Raw genomic sequence first — 19,475 nt, 5'->3', positions numbered from 1 at the left:
CTCCTGCACGGCTCCTCCTGGGGAGACAGACACACAGAAGGCTGTGGAAGTCAGCTAAGCACATACCTTCCAGGCGAGTCACAAACAGCTCCGCCTTCTGCCGGTCATAGTCCAGGCAGTAGTGGAGTTTGGGGGCTTGATTCCAACGGGCAGCCTTCTCTGGGTTCCAGGTCTCCATGACACAAACATCCTCCACCACACCTGTTAAGAAGGAAAAGCCGTCACTGCCACCCGCGCCGGGGTCCTGTATTCCCGACCACGCCTTTCCCGTCTCTGCCACCTCTGCCATGAATCCAAACCCAAAGCTTCCTAGCCGGGTGCAAACTCATGGTGGCTGCTCCAGAGTGACACCTGTGGCCCCTGGCATTATATTCCAAGGGGCTGTCACAGCCCAGCGATCAAGACATGGGCTTTGGTGGCAGACACGGGCTGTTACATAATAGCTATGTGACCTTGGACACGTTACTTGACTTCTTCGAACCTCAGTTTTCTTGTCTTTACAATGGGAGTGATAACAGTTCCTTCTACCCAGAGTTCCTGTGAGCATTAAGTTGAAATAAAGTGGGGAAAATACTTAGCCCAGAGCCCGGCCCGTGGTGAGATTTAAGTAAGGGGAACCGTCACAGCCTGTGTGGTTCTGGTCGCCTTGTTTCCAGCAAACCGTCTCCAGCTCCCCCTCGCCCACAGCGTCCAGTCCCTGCGCCCCAGGAGTTCAGGGCTGGAGACAAGTGTCACAGAACAAGTCAGGAGCAGATGCTGGGGACCAGGTCAGGGATGGTGGACCCGACTTTAGTGCATGTTCAGTAAATGCTTGCTGAATGAATGAATGACCTTATCTTTAATTCAGATGTCCCTAAAACCACATGCATTGCTCACTCTGCCCCTCACTTGAACGGGAGCCAAACATCTGGAAGATTCCATTAGTCACACATAATATAAGAATTAAAGGATCCAGTAGCTGCAGCAGCCTCCACTTTAAGCAAATTGGAATTGAAAAAAATTTTCGATTTTCAGAACGAATTTAGAGGGCCGACATATAAAGGAGTATTTAATTTCCAAAATGGTTCATTATTGGGTTCCTGCAAGTAGTGAAGATTCTCCCTGGTGCATCTAAAGGAACAGATGGATCGGGGTGTGAGCAATGGTCAGAAAGAGAGGCAGGACCCTTGTGGCTTCCAAGGGCACCACACAGACACCCGCAGCAGGGTCAGCGTCAGAGGGGGCGTGGTGGCACCCAGGGCTCTCGGCTCTCTGACCCCTCAGCCTTCCAAATCAAAACCAAATCAAAACCAAGCCAAAGCCAGCACCACTTGGAAATGCAGGAGTGGACTCAGCCTCAAGAATCAGGACTTTGAGCTCTGCAAGTTGCTGCTAAGGACGGTCGCTGGTGGGAGCACACCACACTCAGGACATCGTGGAGACAGTGTCTGATCACTCTGGCGTCCTCCCCTGCACTCCCTCGCCTCTGGTCAATTTCTGTGGACTCAGGACTTGGTTGTTGCCTTCTGGGGTGAGGAAAGGAATGAGGAACCATGAAAAGGAGAAAATGAATGAATGTGTTCAATTCTTCCAAGTCCCCGACTCCGATGTGCTCTCCTGCCCTCCTTGGTGGAGAGTGTCCAATCCTGGCTTCATTCTTTGAGAAATCTGGGGCTCCCAAGAAAGGGGAGCCCTTCTGTGATTATGATTAGGATTATGATGACCACCCCAAAAGGGTTCTCACACAAATTGTTCCCCACCTTGCAAGCTTAAGCTCTCAAGGGCTCAAGGGGTCTATTTTCCATCTGTCTAAAACGTGGGCTGGCAAACCTGGAGGTGAAAAGCCAACCAGGACTCGTTCCCACCACAGGCACTACGTGAATTTGTTCCTGAAGAAACAGCGGGCTAGTCACTGTGTTCTGGGCTGGGTTGGGGGGCACCTGCTCACTGGCCGGCCTGCGGCGCGGTTGGACCCAGCCTAGGAGATGTGGTAAGATGAGTGAGGTCACTGTCAGAGGCGGCTGTGCTGCTCCGGCTTCTACCGTCTCCCTCCAACCACATGAAACAAAACCCCAAGCCACCCAACAATCCACTCTCCTCGTTGTTTGTTTTGCCTTCCTAAAAAAGCCTACATTCTCCTTGGGTTGGGGACTGTGTCTCTGCTTCACAAATCTGCCCCTGTGCCCAGCACAGTGCTGCACCCCTGAAGGGGTTGCATTCTTGATGTTGATGCTGATGAGACTAGAAACAATCATAATAAAAGGGTTGGTTACATCGTTTGTGTCAAGACCTAAGTTAAGCACTTTATATGCATTATTTTATTTACACTTTACAACAACCCTACCAGGCAGGTAATAGTATGATCCCATTTTAAAGATGAAGAAACCGAGGCCCAGAGAGGTTAGCAACATGACCAAGGCCACACAGTGAGTATATAAAAGGGCAGAGAATTACACCCATGACTCTGAAGCCCGTGTTATCACGGCTCCTTATCCCCTCTCCGTAGTTGCACACATGACTTGAAAGGGACTCTCCAGTTCCCAGTGGAAAGCTGGAGGCCTTGGGGGGATGCGATGTGGCCCCACATCAGCAGGAATAGAGGACTGTAATTCCGAGGCCCCAGGCCCACCTACTTGCCCGTGTCAGACGCCGTGGACCCTGGGGCTGGCCACACTCAGCATCTATAGAGATGCTGTCAACCCCCCTGAGCGTTGCCTACGGGAAAGCGAGGGGCAGGAGACCCCTACCATTCTGAGGAAGGATGAAGAGCTCCTCTGTGACCTGCCTCTTGAGGCGGCTGTCACTCGGGGCCTGGGGGCTGGCAGGCGCCGCGGGCTCCTCCGTGGCCCTCAGCGTGTAGTCTGTGTAGTTGATGACCTCCGGGGCCGTCACCGCCGGCCTGGGCCCGTAGATGTCTGGGAACTTGAGGAGGGCTCTGGGCTGGACGGGCTCCGTGGACTTCTCAACGTTGAACTGCGAACACAAATCACTCTGATTAGCCCACGAGAGGACGTCCTGCCTGTTGTCCACCCACGGAGGGAGAAGCCATGACCTGACCTTTCACAGGAGGCAGAGGGAGGGTGTGGCTCCTTTCTGCTCCGAGGAGCATGACCTGGGAAGCAAAATATCACCTCCAAAGCCTCCAGAATCCACAGCACCATGAGTCACGCTGGGGCCCGCTGAGACGCGGGCCCTGCTCATCCATCCCCCGGTCTGCCCATCCCCGCGCCGTCTGCCCCGCTGCTGTGCCCACAGGTGCCACAAGGGCGGGTGGGCCTCCCTCCTCTGCTCTCGTCTGTGCCACCTGCCTCTGTGTTTTCTCTCCTCCTTGTCTCCATCTCTTATTCCTTCTCTCCCTCCCCTTATCCATCCAGTGGCTCAGAAATGCCAGTGGTCCCTCCACACTTAGAACAAAATCCAGACTCCTTTCGGTGACCTATCAGCGCTTGCCCAGCCTCGCCGTGATCATCTTTTTGACATTGCCCCCAACCCTTCTCCCTCTGCTCCCCTCTGGCCACTGAGCTCCCTGCTTCTCAAACAGGCTGAACTCTTTCTGGATTGGTCTTCTGGCCCCGACTCCTCCCCGCAAACCACCCACCCCGACTGCCACCTGCTCTAAATTAAGTCCCGCCCCAAGCCTGTCCCTCCCTATCACCGCATCCTGCTCTTTGCTTTACAGCACTGAGCTCATCTTGTGTTATTTTCATCATAGGTTGGCCGGTTTGTGGCCAGTCTCTCCCACTCGTGTGTGAGCACAGGGATTGTGTCTTGTCTTGCTCCTGCTGCGTCCCTGGTGCCTAGCACAGCCTCTGTTCACAGGGAGCATGCAATACGTACCTGTGGCCAGGGCTGCCATGTTCGGTTGTATGGTTTGTGCACTGCACAAAGGTGCCCGGATGAGGGGCAAGTGGTGGCTGAAGTGCAGTTTGTGCACCATTTGCCCAGCTGTGTGCCCTGGGGTGAGGCTCAGTCCACCTGGAGGAAAGGGCATCTTTTTCTCCACTCAAAGACCCACCTGTCTGTCCAGCCTTAAGCACGCGAGGCTGCCGCATGCGGGAGTGGAATCTTCTATCTTTGCCTGCATTGGACAGAAATCTCTCCTACTTGAGGGCTTCAAGGTCGTATAACAGGCAGAAACACCAGCGGCCTGCCCAGTCCCCAGGAAATTGGGGCCTGACGACCAGATCTAAAGCTTGAAATGCTGGCACCCTCAGTGGGCAGCCCACAAAACGGCCCTCAGCTTAAGGCGGGTACCGACCCACAGCAGAAGCCGCCTGCCCTCCATGCTGGTCCTCCTGCCCTCCCCTCTATGTGGCCGCTGGAGGGCCTGGCTAGGGGTCAAGGCTGCTCTACCCAGCGGCAGGAGTGACCCAGGGGCTGGGGAGGGTGGGGTGGGGTGATGCAGGCCTGGGGTTGGGGGAGGGTGCTTCAAAGTTAACTCTGCTGCACCCTCTGCATTTCATTACCTGAGGATAACCCCTGGACATTCTGCCCTGGTTGACACTCTGTCCCCAACCATTCCTGAGGGAGGCTGGACCTCAGTGACAGGGGCACTCTTAATGTCTCATCAACTGGACAACAGACGCAGGGTGAACATAGAGGTGCAGCAGGGCCCAACGGGGCGAGCGGCAGGAGCCAGCCTCTCCTGCAGGCCACCATGCAGGTTGCTGCCCCTGCATTACCTCATGTATTCCTCAGAACTCCCTAAGGGCTTAGAGGAGCTAAAACACTCCATTCCTCTCTCAGAAACACTGCCCAGCAGACTGTAATGCAGCCCAAGCAGGGACACGGCTATCCTGATCTCTGCAGGGTGTGCCCGGTGCCCATGGGCTCCAGAAGCATCTCTGACTTATAGGGAGTGAAGCTGCCGGGATCAGGCAGTGAGGGGGGCGGCAGGATTAAACCGACATCAGCCTGGCTCCAAAGCTCACTGCACCCGTGGCTCCCAACCCTTTTCCTGCCTTTGAGCCTGTGCCAGGCACAGCACCCACCCATCAGGAACGTTTGTCATGGATACACAGAGCGACTAGTCGCCTGGGGAGGGACCTGTATGATTTGCAAAATCAGGTCCCCTTTGCACCCGCACCCCATGGAGAGTGTCACTGGGCATCAACAAGAGGCCTGGCTTCTAGCACTGACCCTACTGCTGGAGCTAATAACTTTGGCAGGTCATTTCACCTGAGTTGTCACCTCAAGCGACAGGTGATTGATTTCAAGGTTTGTTCCACTCCCACACTCTGAGCTGCAAAGAGGTGGGAGACACAGTTCTTTATTTGCAGGTGCAGGTGAGTTGGGGAGAGAATCACAAACAGGAGAGCGAATAACAGGTATATTTCACTGTTCTGACTGCAGTACAGAAGCGGGCAGCAGGCAGTTTTGTAAATAACCAATGGGGGAGAAAAGACGATAGATGAGGGGGGGTAGCTGAGGAGTCCAGGAGTTCAAGGGGGAGCCAGGGTGGGAGCTAGACCTTGAAGGAGAGGGGATTGGAAGGTAGGGAGAAGGGTGGGGAGGAAGGCTGTGGGCCAGGGCCACAGAGCAATGACTGATGTCCCCATGTCATTTTATCCTCCACAAAGTGGTGTCCACCTCCAATACCTCATCTAAGCCCGAGTTCCATTTCTTATGCCTTTCACAACGAGGAAACGGAGGCTCGAGGAAGTTCAAGGTCAGACAACTGACAAGTGGTATATAATTGAGCCTCCAGATATCTTGACTTCAAATTTGTGTCATTTCCACTGCCCTGCAGCTGTTTCTCAGAAAACATCCCTGTTGTCTTGGACGCCGGCTGCTAAGTGGCAATCGTAGCATCCTGGGGTTCAGGCTCCTGCTGGTCCCTCCTGTTCTTCAGCACGAAAGTGCTCAACTCCCCCCAGGCCGCTGGACCACGCACTCGCTTCTCGGGGTCACCCTGTTCTGTCACTTGTTGGGGTCAGAACTAAGGCCATTTGGCTGGTTTGGGGAACACTTTGGTGTTTATACTTGGTTTCAATCGTTTTAAAAAAAGAGCTGTTGATTAATTCCCAGTTTGATCAAATTTGGCCAATTTTGCATTTTTCATGGGGAAATAATCATCCAGTTTAGCTCTGAGGGAGGCTCGCTCTGTGTTGCCTTAAGTCTCTGCAGAGCCCGGGTCCCCATCCCTCCCTACTCTGTGGGTCTGTTTGTGGGCCCCTGAGAAGCCCAGGAGCCTGTGACAAGGGCTTAAAATGCACCCCAGGGCAGGAACTTGGGCTTTTCTCCCAATATCCATCCCTCTCCCTCCGCCTTCCCTCCAGGTCAGCAGTTTTTGTGCGTTCCACTCCAGGCCCAGCTCCGGGGCAGGGAGGGTTCTCTTTGGTCTGATCCCATCGGTTCTTGGCATTATCTTGGTGACTGTTTCCGGCCCAGGAGTTGGCACCTGTCCTGGAGAAGCCAACAGACAGGATGGAAGGACTGGCATCCCGTGGTAGGAGAAGAGATTCTCTCCCCCGCTGGACGGAAAGCATGTGGCCCTGTCTTGTGACTGCAGGGTCAGCCAGCCTTAGGACAAAGCCGATGAGATGGACAGCAGGGTGGAGAGACAGAAAGAAGCTGTGTCTTGGATGACAGTGTCATTAAGCCACTGAGTCAACCAAGCCTGAAATCTGTCCCACCTCTGCTCTTAAGTCACATGAGCAATATTGATATTGTTTAAGCCGGTTTGAGTTGGGGTCTTGGTGACTTGCAGTCAAGAGCATCCCAGACGGATGCACTGCATTTTTAATGAGCATCACAGGAGATCATGACCCTGGTGTAGAGAAATTCTGCCTAGGGTGACACCCCTCCCCCACCCCGAACCTCTCTGCATCCAGACGAAGTCATCCTCGTTTGCTGTTTATCCTCGCCCTGTCTTGTACGATCCTGTGCGGCAATGGCTGTCTTTAGTGGAGAATGACTTACAGCCCTTGACCGGGCCAAGAGCAATCTGATGACTGTTACATGAGCCTCTTCAAGTAGTGGGAGCAGCAGCTGATTACCTATCTCGTTCTCTTGTACAATCTTATTTACCGCATTTCAAAACCCTGGTTGCACCACATCTTTCAATTGAATCTGTTTCCACTTAAATAGCTTAAACTTCAGGGCCCAAGAAGCAGAAAAGAGGTTTAGGGAGTGGAAGGAGGGAGCCCGGGACAGGATTATAGGTGGAGCACAGGAATGCCTGGGAAGGAGGGGCGCCCAGGGGAGCAGACCCCTGTGGAAGGATCCCTGCTTGAGCCTTACGCCGTGATGTAGGAGGGGCAGGATTTAGAAGCAGGATTCTCCTCTAAATGTCCCTTGAACCCAGGCAAGAGGGCCTGGAAATACAGCTGCAGGATGAATCAGGGAAGTTTCCAGTGGGGGAAGGCATTCAACAATTCAGCCCCCTCTGATGCATCTCCTGGGGTTCGTCCTGCCTCCCCTGTCTCAGGGGCCTTGGGCCACTTCCTCCCCACACTGTGGCCAGCTCTGGTGGACTCCGACCAGCTCCACGTGGGCACGGCCCCACAGTGCCTCATGTCACGCTCATGCCCCGCCCCTCTGGCCACCCGCCCTGGGGCTTCTCAGTGGCCGCTGAGGTGTGAGACCCCCAGGGATACTCTGTGTCCACGCAAGGGCAACCCAGACGTGCCAGAGTTAAAACTCCATTGGGGGAACTTGACCACTGTGAGCTGGAAGCCAGACACCGAATTCTCCCTTCTTCCTCACTGCCCCTCTCACAGTGTCTTCAGTGGCCTTTTGGAAGATGACTTCTCGAGATCCAGCGGTCGCTCTTGACACCATCTGGGCTCAGTAACGTGCTGTCCCGCATCCCCCACCCTGTATCCCTGGACTGCACTTCCTGACGACGGCCAGCACGGAGGCGGCTGGAGGGCTCAACTTTCCCGTCATCCAGGCTAAGACAGATGGCTTGGGGGGTGGACCCAAACCTCCATTTAATGAACAAATATTTATTGAGCCCTACGACAGGCAGGTCCTACGCTACGTGTTAGGAACACAGATGTGAACAAGACAGATGCTGGCCTTCCCTCATGAGGTTTATGTTGGAAAACGAGAAATTAATTATGTAGTTAACGATCTGTAAACGAACACTTAACCTTACCAGAGATGTTAGATGACCCTTTTGTGACGGGATTAATTTTTTCACGGAAAGACTGCTTATTACTTTGGGTTTCCACGCTGGGGCATCCATATGAAAGCATCATAGTACCCAGGAAGTTCTGGGGGACGGCGGGGAAGCAGACTCGGCTGGAAGAAAGGACAGATGGCTTTGACTTTTTGTTTTTTAATCGCTTGCACCACCAGGCCAGCCCTGGCTTTGACTTTTATACTCGAACTTTAAAAAACAGAGAGCAGAGAGGAAAGTCGGACATAGAATATTTGGATGATGCCAAACACAGGCCTGTGCAGCCACAGCTAGGTACAGTGGAGCCCCCCTCAGAGGGGAGCTGGGCCAGGGGAGAGGGGCCTGCCAGCTTCTGTCACTCTGGACTCTAATAATGGTAATTAGCATGCTAACATGTGTACAAGAGTTTGAAATATAGCCCGGTGGTCAATGTTCACACTCTAAAACCAGTCAACTTGGTTGGAGTCCAGGTTCTGCCAGTCACATGCTGTGTGACCTTGCATCTGATGAATTAACCTCTCTGTGCCTCCAGTGTCTTCATCTGTAAAATGGGCATGCTAACAATAGCACCTGTCTCCTGGGGTTGTGTTAAGGAGTAGATGAGACAACCTGTGTAGAGCTCCTAGCACAGAGGCTGGCACAGCAAACCCTGAATAAGTGTTGGACATACTTTTGCTTGACTGTAGGGTGTAGACCAGTGCTATGCAAAATGGGGTTGATACATTGGGGCCAGTCCATGAACGCTTTTTTACTCCTTTGTGATGAAATAAGTAGGCATTAAAACAAAACAAAACAAACAGGTCCTTTCCCCACAGATGGTGTGAGAAGCTCTGGTCTAGACCTAGCTTCCTTCTAACCCCAGAGCTGCTGTGGCAGGTGCTTCTACAATGGTTCCCAGGGCCTCTCATGTCCTGGGTGCACACCTGTGTAAACCCCTCCCCTTGAGCCTGGGCCGGCCCTCATGACTTGCTTCCGATGAAGAGAATCGGCAACGTGATGGGAGGCCACTTCTGAGATTAGGTCACAAAAATCAGATTCCACCTCGCCTGCTCCCTCTGATGAAGCAGGCTGCGATGGTGGGGGCTGCCCTATGGAGAGGCCCATGTGACAAGGACTCGAGGGCAGCCCAGGAGGAACTGAATCCTGCAACAACCACGTGAGCGAACTTGGAAGTGGATCCTTCCCTGATTGAGCCTTCAGATGAGGATGACCCAGGATGACACCTTGACCCTGAGCCAGAGGACCCAGCGACGCCATGACCATACTCTGACCCTCAGAAACTGTGACACAATAAGTGTTACGTTAAGCCACTAAGTTTTGGGGTAATTTGTTACGCGGCAATAGATAACTAATACATCTGTTCATGAGAATTATCCAAGATGGTGTTAAAAAATATAGGTACCACTGCATATCTATTAGAATGGCTAAAATGAAAAAGAATGACAATGCCAAATGTCAGCAAGGATGAGAAACAACGGGAATGCTCATGCATTGCTGGTGGAAGGGAAAATGGTAAGCCACTTTGGACGATTGGTAGTGTCTTAAAAGTTAAACTTATATCTACCCTATGACCCAGCAGTTCCATTCCTAGATATTTATCCAAGGAAGCTGAAAATATATGTTCACAAAAAGACTTAATGTGTGGGGGCTGGCACGGTGGCATAGCGGTTAGGTGCGTGCGCTTCACTTCGGTGGCCTGGGCTTCACAGGTTCGGATCCCAGGCGTGCACCAACACACCGCTTGTCAAGCCATACTATGGTGGTGTCCTATAGAAAGTAGAGGAAGATGGGCATGGATGTTAGCCCAGGGCCAGTCTTCTTCAGCAAAAAGAGGAGGATTGCCATCAGATGTTAGCTCAGGGCTAATCTTCCTCACACACACACACACACACAAAAAAGACTTATATGTGATTACTGATGGTATCTTTACTCATACCAACCAAACAAGGAAAGCAGCCCAGGTGTCTATCAACAGGAGAATGGATACATAAATTGTGGCATATTCTTACAATGGAATACTCCTCAAAAATAAAAAGGAATGAGTTATGAGTACACTCAGCAACAGGGAAAAATCACAAAAACATATTGAGTGAAAGAAGGCATGATACATAAGAATATATCCTGCACCATTCCGTTTATATCAGTGGTTCTCAACTCGGAGGGTCTGGGGATATTTTTGATTGTCACAGCTAGTGGGTAGAAGCTGTTAGCCCATGGAGGCCAGGAATTCTGCTAACCATCCCACAATGCACAGGACAGCTCCCTACAACAAAGAATTATCCAACCCAAAATGTCAGTAGTGCCGAGGTTGAGAAACGTTGGTTTATATGAAGTTCTAGAACAGACGAAACTAATCAATGCTGATAGAAATCAGAACAATTTTGCTTCTGGGGAAAACCGAGTGGTAAGAGCATGTCAGAGATGTGGGTTCCAGCCTAGGGAATAAATATCGTCAAAATTGATCAAACTGTAAACTTAGAATGGGTGCATTTCACTGTAGGTGAACTGTACCTCAAAAAAAAATTTAGCGAGATAACAGAGATACATACACACACACACATGCGCACACACACACACACCCCTCTATCCACCCTGCTGAATTAGGCTTTCTGGGGTGGGTGTGAGAATCTGAATGCTCAGCGAGTGTCCCAAGTGACTCCTCCATACAGCCAGCCCCGAACCTGCCTACGGACCTGTGTTTAGGATCCAGTGGGCTCTGGATCACTGTTTCTCAAACTTTCCTTCCGAAGCACCTGGAGGCAGAGGAGGGTAACGCGCTCCAGGTAGTGGGAAGTCTCCTGGAGCGACTGGGACTCTTTCTTGAAATCTCCAGTTCTATCTTTAAAATTCATGTGACTTTTTGTCTTTGACACCATGTGGTTGCTTGTTTTAGTATTAAAATGCCTTACATTCTCATCAGGAAGGAAAAGTTTGCCTTGTTTATTTTGGGACTTCCAGGATGCTGGCTGGTACCACGCTCCCTCCGCTCCCCCTCCAACACACACACACACACAATCACACAGTCTCACAATACACACTCACACACTCTCATATATACACACTCACGTACACACACGTTCTCCCCTAGTGGAGAAGCAGCACCCTCTCTCCCTCATGTCTGGACACTAGGCATTAAGTCCATTAGATAAGGGGCCGGCCCCGTGGCTTAGCGGTTAAGTGCGCACGCTCTGCTACTGGCGGCCCGGGTTCGGATCCCCTGCGCGCACCGACGCACGGCTTCTCCAGCCATGCTGAGGCCGCGTCCCACATACAGCAACTAGAAGGCTGTGCAGCTATGACATACAACTATCTACTGGGGCTTTGGGGGAAAAAAAAAGGAGGAAAAAAAAAAAAGTCCATTAGATCAGCTAGAAGTTAACTGAGAGAGACAGTAATTTTGCATCCAGGGAAGGGCCAACTAGGAGAGGCTGAGTCTGTGAGTGGGACCAGCCCTCTTTCCAAGTTCTCCTTCCAACCATATAGATAGCTTTCCTGGAGAGAATGTGGGGCGCAGCTGTAGAAGCTTTTAACCAACTCAAAGGCTGGATCCCCTTTGCCCACTTTTCCATAGAGCGTCCTCGCACAGACCCACACCTGGTTGAATCTTCCCGGCTGGCGGGCCACTTGTTAACAGCCTTGTATTAGTCAAGGAAGGCCAGCTACTCATAACAAACCACCCCCAATCCTCACTGGCTGAACACAATGAAAATTGATTTCTCGAAGTCTTAAAGGGCCTACTGGTTCTTCTCGGAACTTGGAGTCCCAGCCTCTCTCATCTCGTGGTTCTGCCACCTGTACCCTGCACTGTTCAGATATGAGCTCCCTGAGTCCTCACCATAACCCCGTCAGGAAGCACTATAATGATCAATCCCATTTTACAGACAAGGATGTATGGTAGCTAGTGAGTGGCAGAGGCTCCATTCAGATCCAGGCTGACTCACTCCAGAGCCCTGCGCTGACCCACTCTGCCGTGCCTCCAGGCCCTTCACCCACCTCCTCACATTTCTGGTCATTTCTTACCCCTCACCCACGGTTTTGTGCCACTTAGACTGATGCTTAGGCCGCTGCCTGGCCCATCACCACTTATTCTGCCCCTGTATGCCCTTTAGTGAGAGGAACGGGGCTGTTAAGTGCTCTGATGTGCGTCAATTTCACCAGTGGAAATGTAAAATTCAGATTCCCAGGCCTCCCCCAGGGGTCTCACTCCGGGGTCTTAGGTGGAGCCTGGAGAATCTGCATGTCTATGAAGCTCCCCAGGGTGACCGCGATGTGGGTGGTCCCTGCAACGAAGGGAGAACATTCTGGTTTGGGGGATGCCCCCAAACTCCAGGTGGGGTAGATGTAGAAATGTCCTCTTGTGTAGTGAGCTGCTCACAGCACAACCTCACCATCTCAGTCAAGTCCTCCCGCTCCCCACTGACATTTATTTGTCTGGTAGACCTCCAGCTCCCGGGGAGCCGCTAGTACCAGGGCCTCTACTTCTCTGCTGCTTATGGGAGAATCCACAGGATCAGGTCCCAGGGGAGGGAACATTTCAAGCTGCAAAGTTGGAATTCTCTTTGAAGAAGCAGCTTGTCTTCTGGTCCAGGCGCCATGCAGTGTTTCCATGGCGACCCAGCCATCATACATCTTTTGTTTCCTTTCCAACACCCTCTCTTTTGTTTATTATAAGTCTGTGCCCCCGGTCCCCTCTCAAATCCCCTTTCCCTTGGGACTTACCTCCTGCTAGCCTCTTTCCCTTCTGTGGTTATTTTAAAATCTAAAAAGGCTAGTTCGTGGTTGACCCAGCACACTCCCTGCCCCCTGGCTGGTACCTAATGCAACAGACTAGGAGGTTTGTTGGTGGGTTAGCCCTGCCATCAGTCGGGTCAATGTGCCTCTCCCAACCCGGCAAGAACGAGACACGGCTGGAAATAACAGCCATCCCCAGTGCAAACTCTTTCTCTGCTGATAGTCATTCATTCAGCCATTTGTTCAACATTTATTAAATCTCTGGATGTTGATCAGCTGCAGCAACAACAATGTCCAATCATTTTCCTTGCAGGGTGGGCATTGCCAGCGGAGCAGGGAGCAAGAAACCAGCAGATGCAAAAGGCAATCTCAGGTATGAATAAGTACTATCAAGACAGGGACAGATGGCAACGGAGGTGGAAGGGAAGAGAAGTTGTGTCCGCCAAGAATCTGAGGGTCAGGAAAGTCTTCCTGAGCTAAAATTTGAGGGAAAAACCATACCTAGCATTAATCATGTGTCAGATAAAAGTATAAGCATTTTACCCACAGGGCTCCATTTAAACCTTACAGTCTCCTGAGGGAGTGTTATTGTTTACAGAGGAGGACACAGAGGCACAGAGGACTTGTCTGAAGTCACGTGGTTAACTAGACACAGAGCTGGGATTTGAACCCAGGCAGATGACTGTGGAGCCTGCAGGCTTTACATCTCGGCCATGCACTTCCCTGCCCGGACAAGACCAAAGAACCAAAGACGGGACGGTGTGTTATCTTTCTAAGGTCTTGGGCAGATCTAAGGAGAAGCCTACTGGGGCTGGGGGAGGGATGTCTCACCTCCACCCTGGTGCACAGCCATCCATCCATTCATTCATTCCATCAAGCTTCCTTCAACATCGAGAACATTTTACATGACGGAGGCCACCGCAGACACTGGTGCCTGCTCTCACACACAGTCTGTGTGTGTGGGGAGGAATGGGCGGTGGGGAGATTGGTATACATAATAATCGATAAGATGGAGACCAGCAAAATACGAGACAGAATACATAGGAGCACGTCAAACTTTGCCTGTGGAGGGGGCAGGTGGGATGTGTGTGGAAGGCAGAGATTCTCAGGAAGATTCAGGAACTCTGACTTTTGGTTGGGTGCCCCCCCGAAGCCCTGGCAGCAGGTTGACAGGTGGAGAAGGGGAGGGGGCATTCTGGGCCAAGGCAGCAGCATGAAAGTCTGCAGCAGGTTCAACTAAAGCTTAAAGCCCCAGGAGAACAGAAGGGACAATGAGTGTTGCTATAATCCCATTTCCGGAGCAAACAGAATTTACAAAAACAAAACAACAACAAAAACTTCCACGGGACTGGAACCACAAAATGGCAAGATCCTGTCTAGAGAGTTACTTCTCGTAGGCGGTCCCTGCGTTAACTTCATCAGCTGTGTCCCAGTGCCTGAAAGGGCAAGGTGGCCGCCATGTCTTGAACACTTCTCGTGAACACTTCTCGTGTAGCAGACGCTCTCTGCAAAGCACTACAGACTTTATCGTATTCAGTCCTCTCACAACCCTACAGATAAGTGCCTAATATTTTCTCTATTCTATACCTTAATATTAATAAATAAAAATAACCTAATTCTTTTCTCTACTCTAAGGAGGAGGAAATTGAGACTCAGCGAGTTTGAAACTTGCCCAAGGTCCCACAGCTCATGTATGACAGTGTGAGCTTGGAACTCAATCCATCCAAGGCCCGTGCTGCTAACCACCACACTGCACCACGTGGTTCTCTGGGGCTATGACTCTGGACACCAACCCTAAACACGTGCAAATGGAAAAGTCCAAATCATCGCTTTTGATTGGCTGACAGGCGCTACATCATTAGACTGTTGACCCCGTTGCTCTCCCCACCACGTTGTCTGGTTGTTTTAATGAACTACCCAGATGTTTGGGCATTTACTTTGTTACTGCTTTCAGTTCTGAATGTGGGCTGGACATTCTTTGTGGCAAAAATGTGTTTCACTGGTGACCTGAGCCAAGACGTCAAGACTATGTTGTCACCTGACCAACACTCGTCATAAGCATTGTTTCAAAGCTGGGGTGTTTTTAAAGGTCACAGAAAATCCCTCTGGTCAGTCATCTGTGGCTCAAACACAGCCTTCCCATCCCATCCACCCCATCCTTATCCTCCCATCTCCAGCCGCCATTACAGGGCTGTTGGCAACGGGTTTGACTCAGAGCAGATTCTCTCAGCTAGCCTTTAACTTCCAAAATTTCCACTTGCCCCTCCCCCCACTGTATTGGTTAACTAGGGCCTTAAAAATCTCTCTTTTTAAACTGAGCCCATATATAGGAGCAAGATCTCAGCCTTATATCATCAATAACTTCTATAAGGTGGGAACACACATGTTTAATATCAGTGTCTGTGGTCTTAACCAACAGTGTCCATTTGAATACTTTAGACATTTTTTTCCTCAGTTTCTCATTTGTGGGGGCTATATTTTTAATGTAAAAAAGTCATTTTGGTATTAAAGGCTGAAAAATATGGTTACACGCCAGCTTCCTTGACATTGAATTCAGGGTCTTCTTCCAGAACAGCTGTAAGATTTTTTGATTCCATGATGCTCTGATAACTAATGAAACCATTGGCGGAGGCAACAATTTTCAACCTTGTTATTATGCCAGTATATTACGAATGATACTAAAGTACTGAAATTTGATAGTTTTTTACCCATTTAAAAATTGATTGGAGCACATTCCAGGCTGTTCTTATAACAATACCTCTTTCACACATTTGCTTTCTGATAGTGGGAGAGAAAGGAGGTGAATTCTGCAGAACCCTTCGAGCATGTGAATATCATCCAACAAAGGGGATGCACTGTGGGAAAAAAGCGCAGAGAACCACGAATTGAATTCCTCCATGCACTTAGGTGCCCACACTTGGAAAAGCATATCAATTTCTAAACTGGTGGTTTAAAAAACAGCCAAGTTGCAAAGTGCGCCTTTAAAATAGGACAGTGACTGTTTTACTAGATTCTCCTTCTATTTTGGTTTTAAGCCAAAACCCTCCAATTAAGCAACTCTCAGATTTCTCTCCAGATGATGGGCACACACTTGTTGTCTGCTAACTATGTATATACTCTATACACCCAGCCTATACACCATGGAAGATACGCGAAGAAGTTCCTGACCTCAGAATGTTTACCACCCAATGGTGGAGACGAGATATTCCATTAATGGGAAGTATGAATTGCTTATGCTGCAACTCCCCTACCCTATGCCCATGGCAGACATGACTAATCGATGAAAGCATTCCTTCCTGCTGTGCTCAGACACAGCCTGTTCAGCTCAGGGCTGCAGGAAGCCACTACCAATTAATAACAATTGATATGTAAGATGAAAACTGTCTGCTATTCCTGATGTGTACTTATAAAGAGACAAATAAGTATAGAAAGTAGTCTTAAAAGGCCGAGAGTCTGGACTGCATGCTACAGAAGACTAAGGACGAGCTCATTATTGTCAGTGAGATCAGAGAAGGCTTCCTGGAGGAGGGGCTTCAGGGATAACTATGGGGAGGAGAGGCAGAGGTATCGCAGATGGAGAGATGGCAGCAGTGTGGGTGCAGAGGGGCGCACACTCGGGGCAGGGAGAGTCTGGCAAACCAGCTGAAGAGAAGGCTGGGGCTGGAGAAATGGATTTGCAAAGGAATGGTATGGCCAGGCCGTGAAAGGCCTCGAATGCCCAGCAAAAGATTTTGAATTCTATTTTATGAACAGTAGAGAGACTTTTACAGTTTGTAAATAGGAGAATGACACGAGCGAAACGGTATTTTTAGTAAATCAAACTAGCAGGTGCATGCAGGAGTGACTGATGGAGGAAAATGGAAGCGAGAAGACCAGCCCGGAGACCTGGCGGGAGTAATCCAGGTGAGCAGAAGCGAGGGACCAGGCCAGGGCACACCTGGCCAGATGGGAAAGTAAAAGCAGCAACGCGTGAGACTTCTCCAAGGAAGATTCGACAGCGCTTAGAGTGGAGCAATGTGCAGGGGGACGGGGGCATCCAAGAGAAATGCATCAAGGAAAAAATACTTCCATTATCACCTCTCAGGGCTTTCTTTCCGAAAAAGCGTAACCCCTGAGCCACAGAGGGGGTCTCCAGCCGCAGCAGTGTTTGCGCAACAGGTTGGTTCTTCTGGGTGACTTTCAGGAGTAGTCAGCAAGATTTCAAGGGACAACCACTAGGGGGCTCTTCTCACATCCTCCTCCCAGCTGTCGTCTTGGGGCAGACCCAAGCCGGTGGGTATCATCCAGAGATGGAGCTGTTCCTTCTTTCAAATGGGATGCAAACCTACTGGATTTCCTTTCTGCATCACAGGGGCCACCGTTCCAACAGTCTACCAAATGCTGTCACAGAAATACGATATGATCACGGACAGTCAGTAATATCACAGTATCTGGCTCTAAGTTACTGCAAATGTCCAAGTATTTCCCTCAGCTCATTTCAAGCTTTTCGAAATGAGAAGAACAACGAAATCTTCCCGCCCACAGGTGTGTCTGTTTGGCAGGCACGTATCAAAAGCTTCGAGATGTGCAGAGCCCCGTGAAAGCGGTTTCTAAACAATCACGCCGTGTGCAAACAGGCTTTATCATCGCCCTGATCTGTGCCAATTTGCACGCACTCTCTCCAATGCACAGACTCTCCCTTTATTATTATTAATTATTAGGGGTGGTAATAATAGCTAACATTGACAAAGTACCCTGTCAATAAGGGTTTTGGCAGGAGCAGCTGGCACATTCAAACAGGGTCACCGAGGAGAGTTGCATAAAGCAGATGTTTACAAAGCTGTGGAGGGTTAAGGAAACCAACAGGGAATGGCGAGTCATGCAGCAGGGAGGATGTTTCCATGATAAATTCATGGTCACCAACCTCAAATAGGGTCTCAGTCCTGCCCAGCAATCCTACTGTTTCCCTAAGTCCTCCCTCAAGCCCACATTTGGGAATTTCTCTAACTCCTCAGACTTCCTTCGCAGAGAAAAAGGAAGCCAAGAGAATGGAGGCCCCTTAGCGTCCTGCTAACAGACGTATAAACCTGCCCTCCTTTGTCTGGACGGATGCTGTGGCCCATCCCCATCCTGTTGTCCTGTTACACAGCAGGAGGTGTACCCCTGCTCCCTCTCTCCAAGACGAGTCCCCCCATCCGAGCTTTGCACCCCACCCCATTGCATTTGTAGGAGACTTACACTAGCTATTTTCTTTTCTTTTTTTAATTTAATTATTTTATTGAGGTCATACTGGTTTATAACATTGTGTAATTTCAGGTGTACATTATTATTTATCAGTTTCTGTATAGACTGCATTGTGCTCACCACCAATAGTCTAGTTTTATCCATCACCATATATATGTGCCCCTTTACCCCTTTCACCCTCCCCCCAACCCCCTTCCCCTCAGGTAACCACTAACCTGTTCTACACATCCATGTGTTTGTTTATCTTCCACACGAGTGAAATCGTACGATGTTTGTTTTTGTCTGGCTTATTTTGCTTAGCATAATGCCCTCAGGGTCCACCCATGCTGTTGCAAATGGCATGATTTTGTCTTTTTTATGGCTGAGTAGTATTCCATTGTATATATATACCACATCTTCTATATCCATTCATCCATTGATGGGCATTTGGGTTGCTTCTATGTCTTGGCTATGAACATTCGAGAGAGATTGAAAATAGCTCTCTCTTCTCTCTCTTGAATGTTCATCTTTCTCTTTCAACTGGGTCTTTCCCATCAGCCTTTAAATGTGCTCAATATTCCTTTGACTTCTTGCCCCCTGCTCAGCTGCTGCCCTAACCCTCTCCACCCCTTCGCAGCCACACATCTCCACAGAATTGCCCAGACTTGGTGCTGTCTTCATTTCCTCACTTGCCACCCACTCTACAACCCATTCCCAAGGGCTCTGTCAGCCCACTGAAGGTCACTATTGGTCTCCAAGATCACCGATGACCTTCACTGTCTAATTCCTGTGGATTTTTCAGTCTTATCTCATTTGACTTTTCAGCATTGGGCTTCCCAGTTGATGAGTCTCTTCCTCTTAAAAAGCTTTTTCTCTGGTTATTATTTTTATTATTTGACATTACACCCTCCAGGTCTTTCTCCTTCCTCTCCAGCCACTCCTCCTCGTCTCATTCAATGTTGATGTCCATCAGGATTGTTCTACGTCCTCTCCCCTCTCCTGCTCTCTTCCTAGGTGGTCTCAGCCATGCTCGTGGCTGCAGTTGCTATTTTCTACAGACGACTCCCCAAAATACATCTCCAGCTCCCCAATATACATCACAGCCATCTTGTGAGCTCCAGACCTGCTGAACTACCAGCACAATTGCCATCTTCATGGAGATATCTTAAAGACGTCTCACACTCTCCCTGCACAACAGTGAGCTCATGACTTAAAATCCGTGACCTCATCATTTTTGCGTGTTCCCTGTTTCACTAATTGCTGCCACCATCCAGCTGGGTAAGTGAAAAACTTAGGGATCATCCCTAACTCTTCCCTCTTTCTGGAGCCCACACCCAACCCATAGGCAAAGCCAGTCAATTTATTTCCCAAACATCTCTCCAAATCACCACTGCTACCCTGGCCCAAGCCATCATAATCTTTCTCCATCTCTTCCTTC

The 19,475-nt window shown here is 50.1% G+C and overlaps 1 protein-coding gene across 1 annotated transcript in view; it reads right to left on the bottom strand.

Moving 5' to 3' along the window:
• Positions 1-19,475, bottom strand: part of SYT13 (synaptotagmin 13) — a 40,526-nt gene that overhangs the window by 8,511 nt on the left and 12,540 nt on the right. The window contains exons 2-3 of the mRNA XM_058527087.1: positions 2,727-2,952; positions 67-201 (exon numbers count right to left, since the gene is read on the bottom strand). Of these exons, the coding sequence (XP_058383070.1) occupies positions 67-201; positions 2,727-2,952 (361 nt within the window). The remainder of the gene's footprint in view (positions 1-66; positions 202-2,726; positions 2,953-19,475) is intronic.

Source organism: Diceros bicornis, chromosome 31 (assembly GCF_020826845.1).
Source record: "Diceros bicornis minor isolate mBicDic1 chromosome 31, mDicBic1.mat.cur, whole genome shotgun sequence".
NCBI lineage: Eukaryota > Metazoa > Chordata > Mammalia > Perissodactyla > Rhinocerotidae > Diceros > Diceros bicornis.
This window is presented reverse-complemented; position numbering and strand designations above follow the sequence as displayed.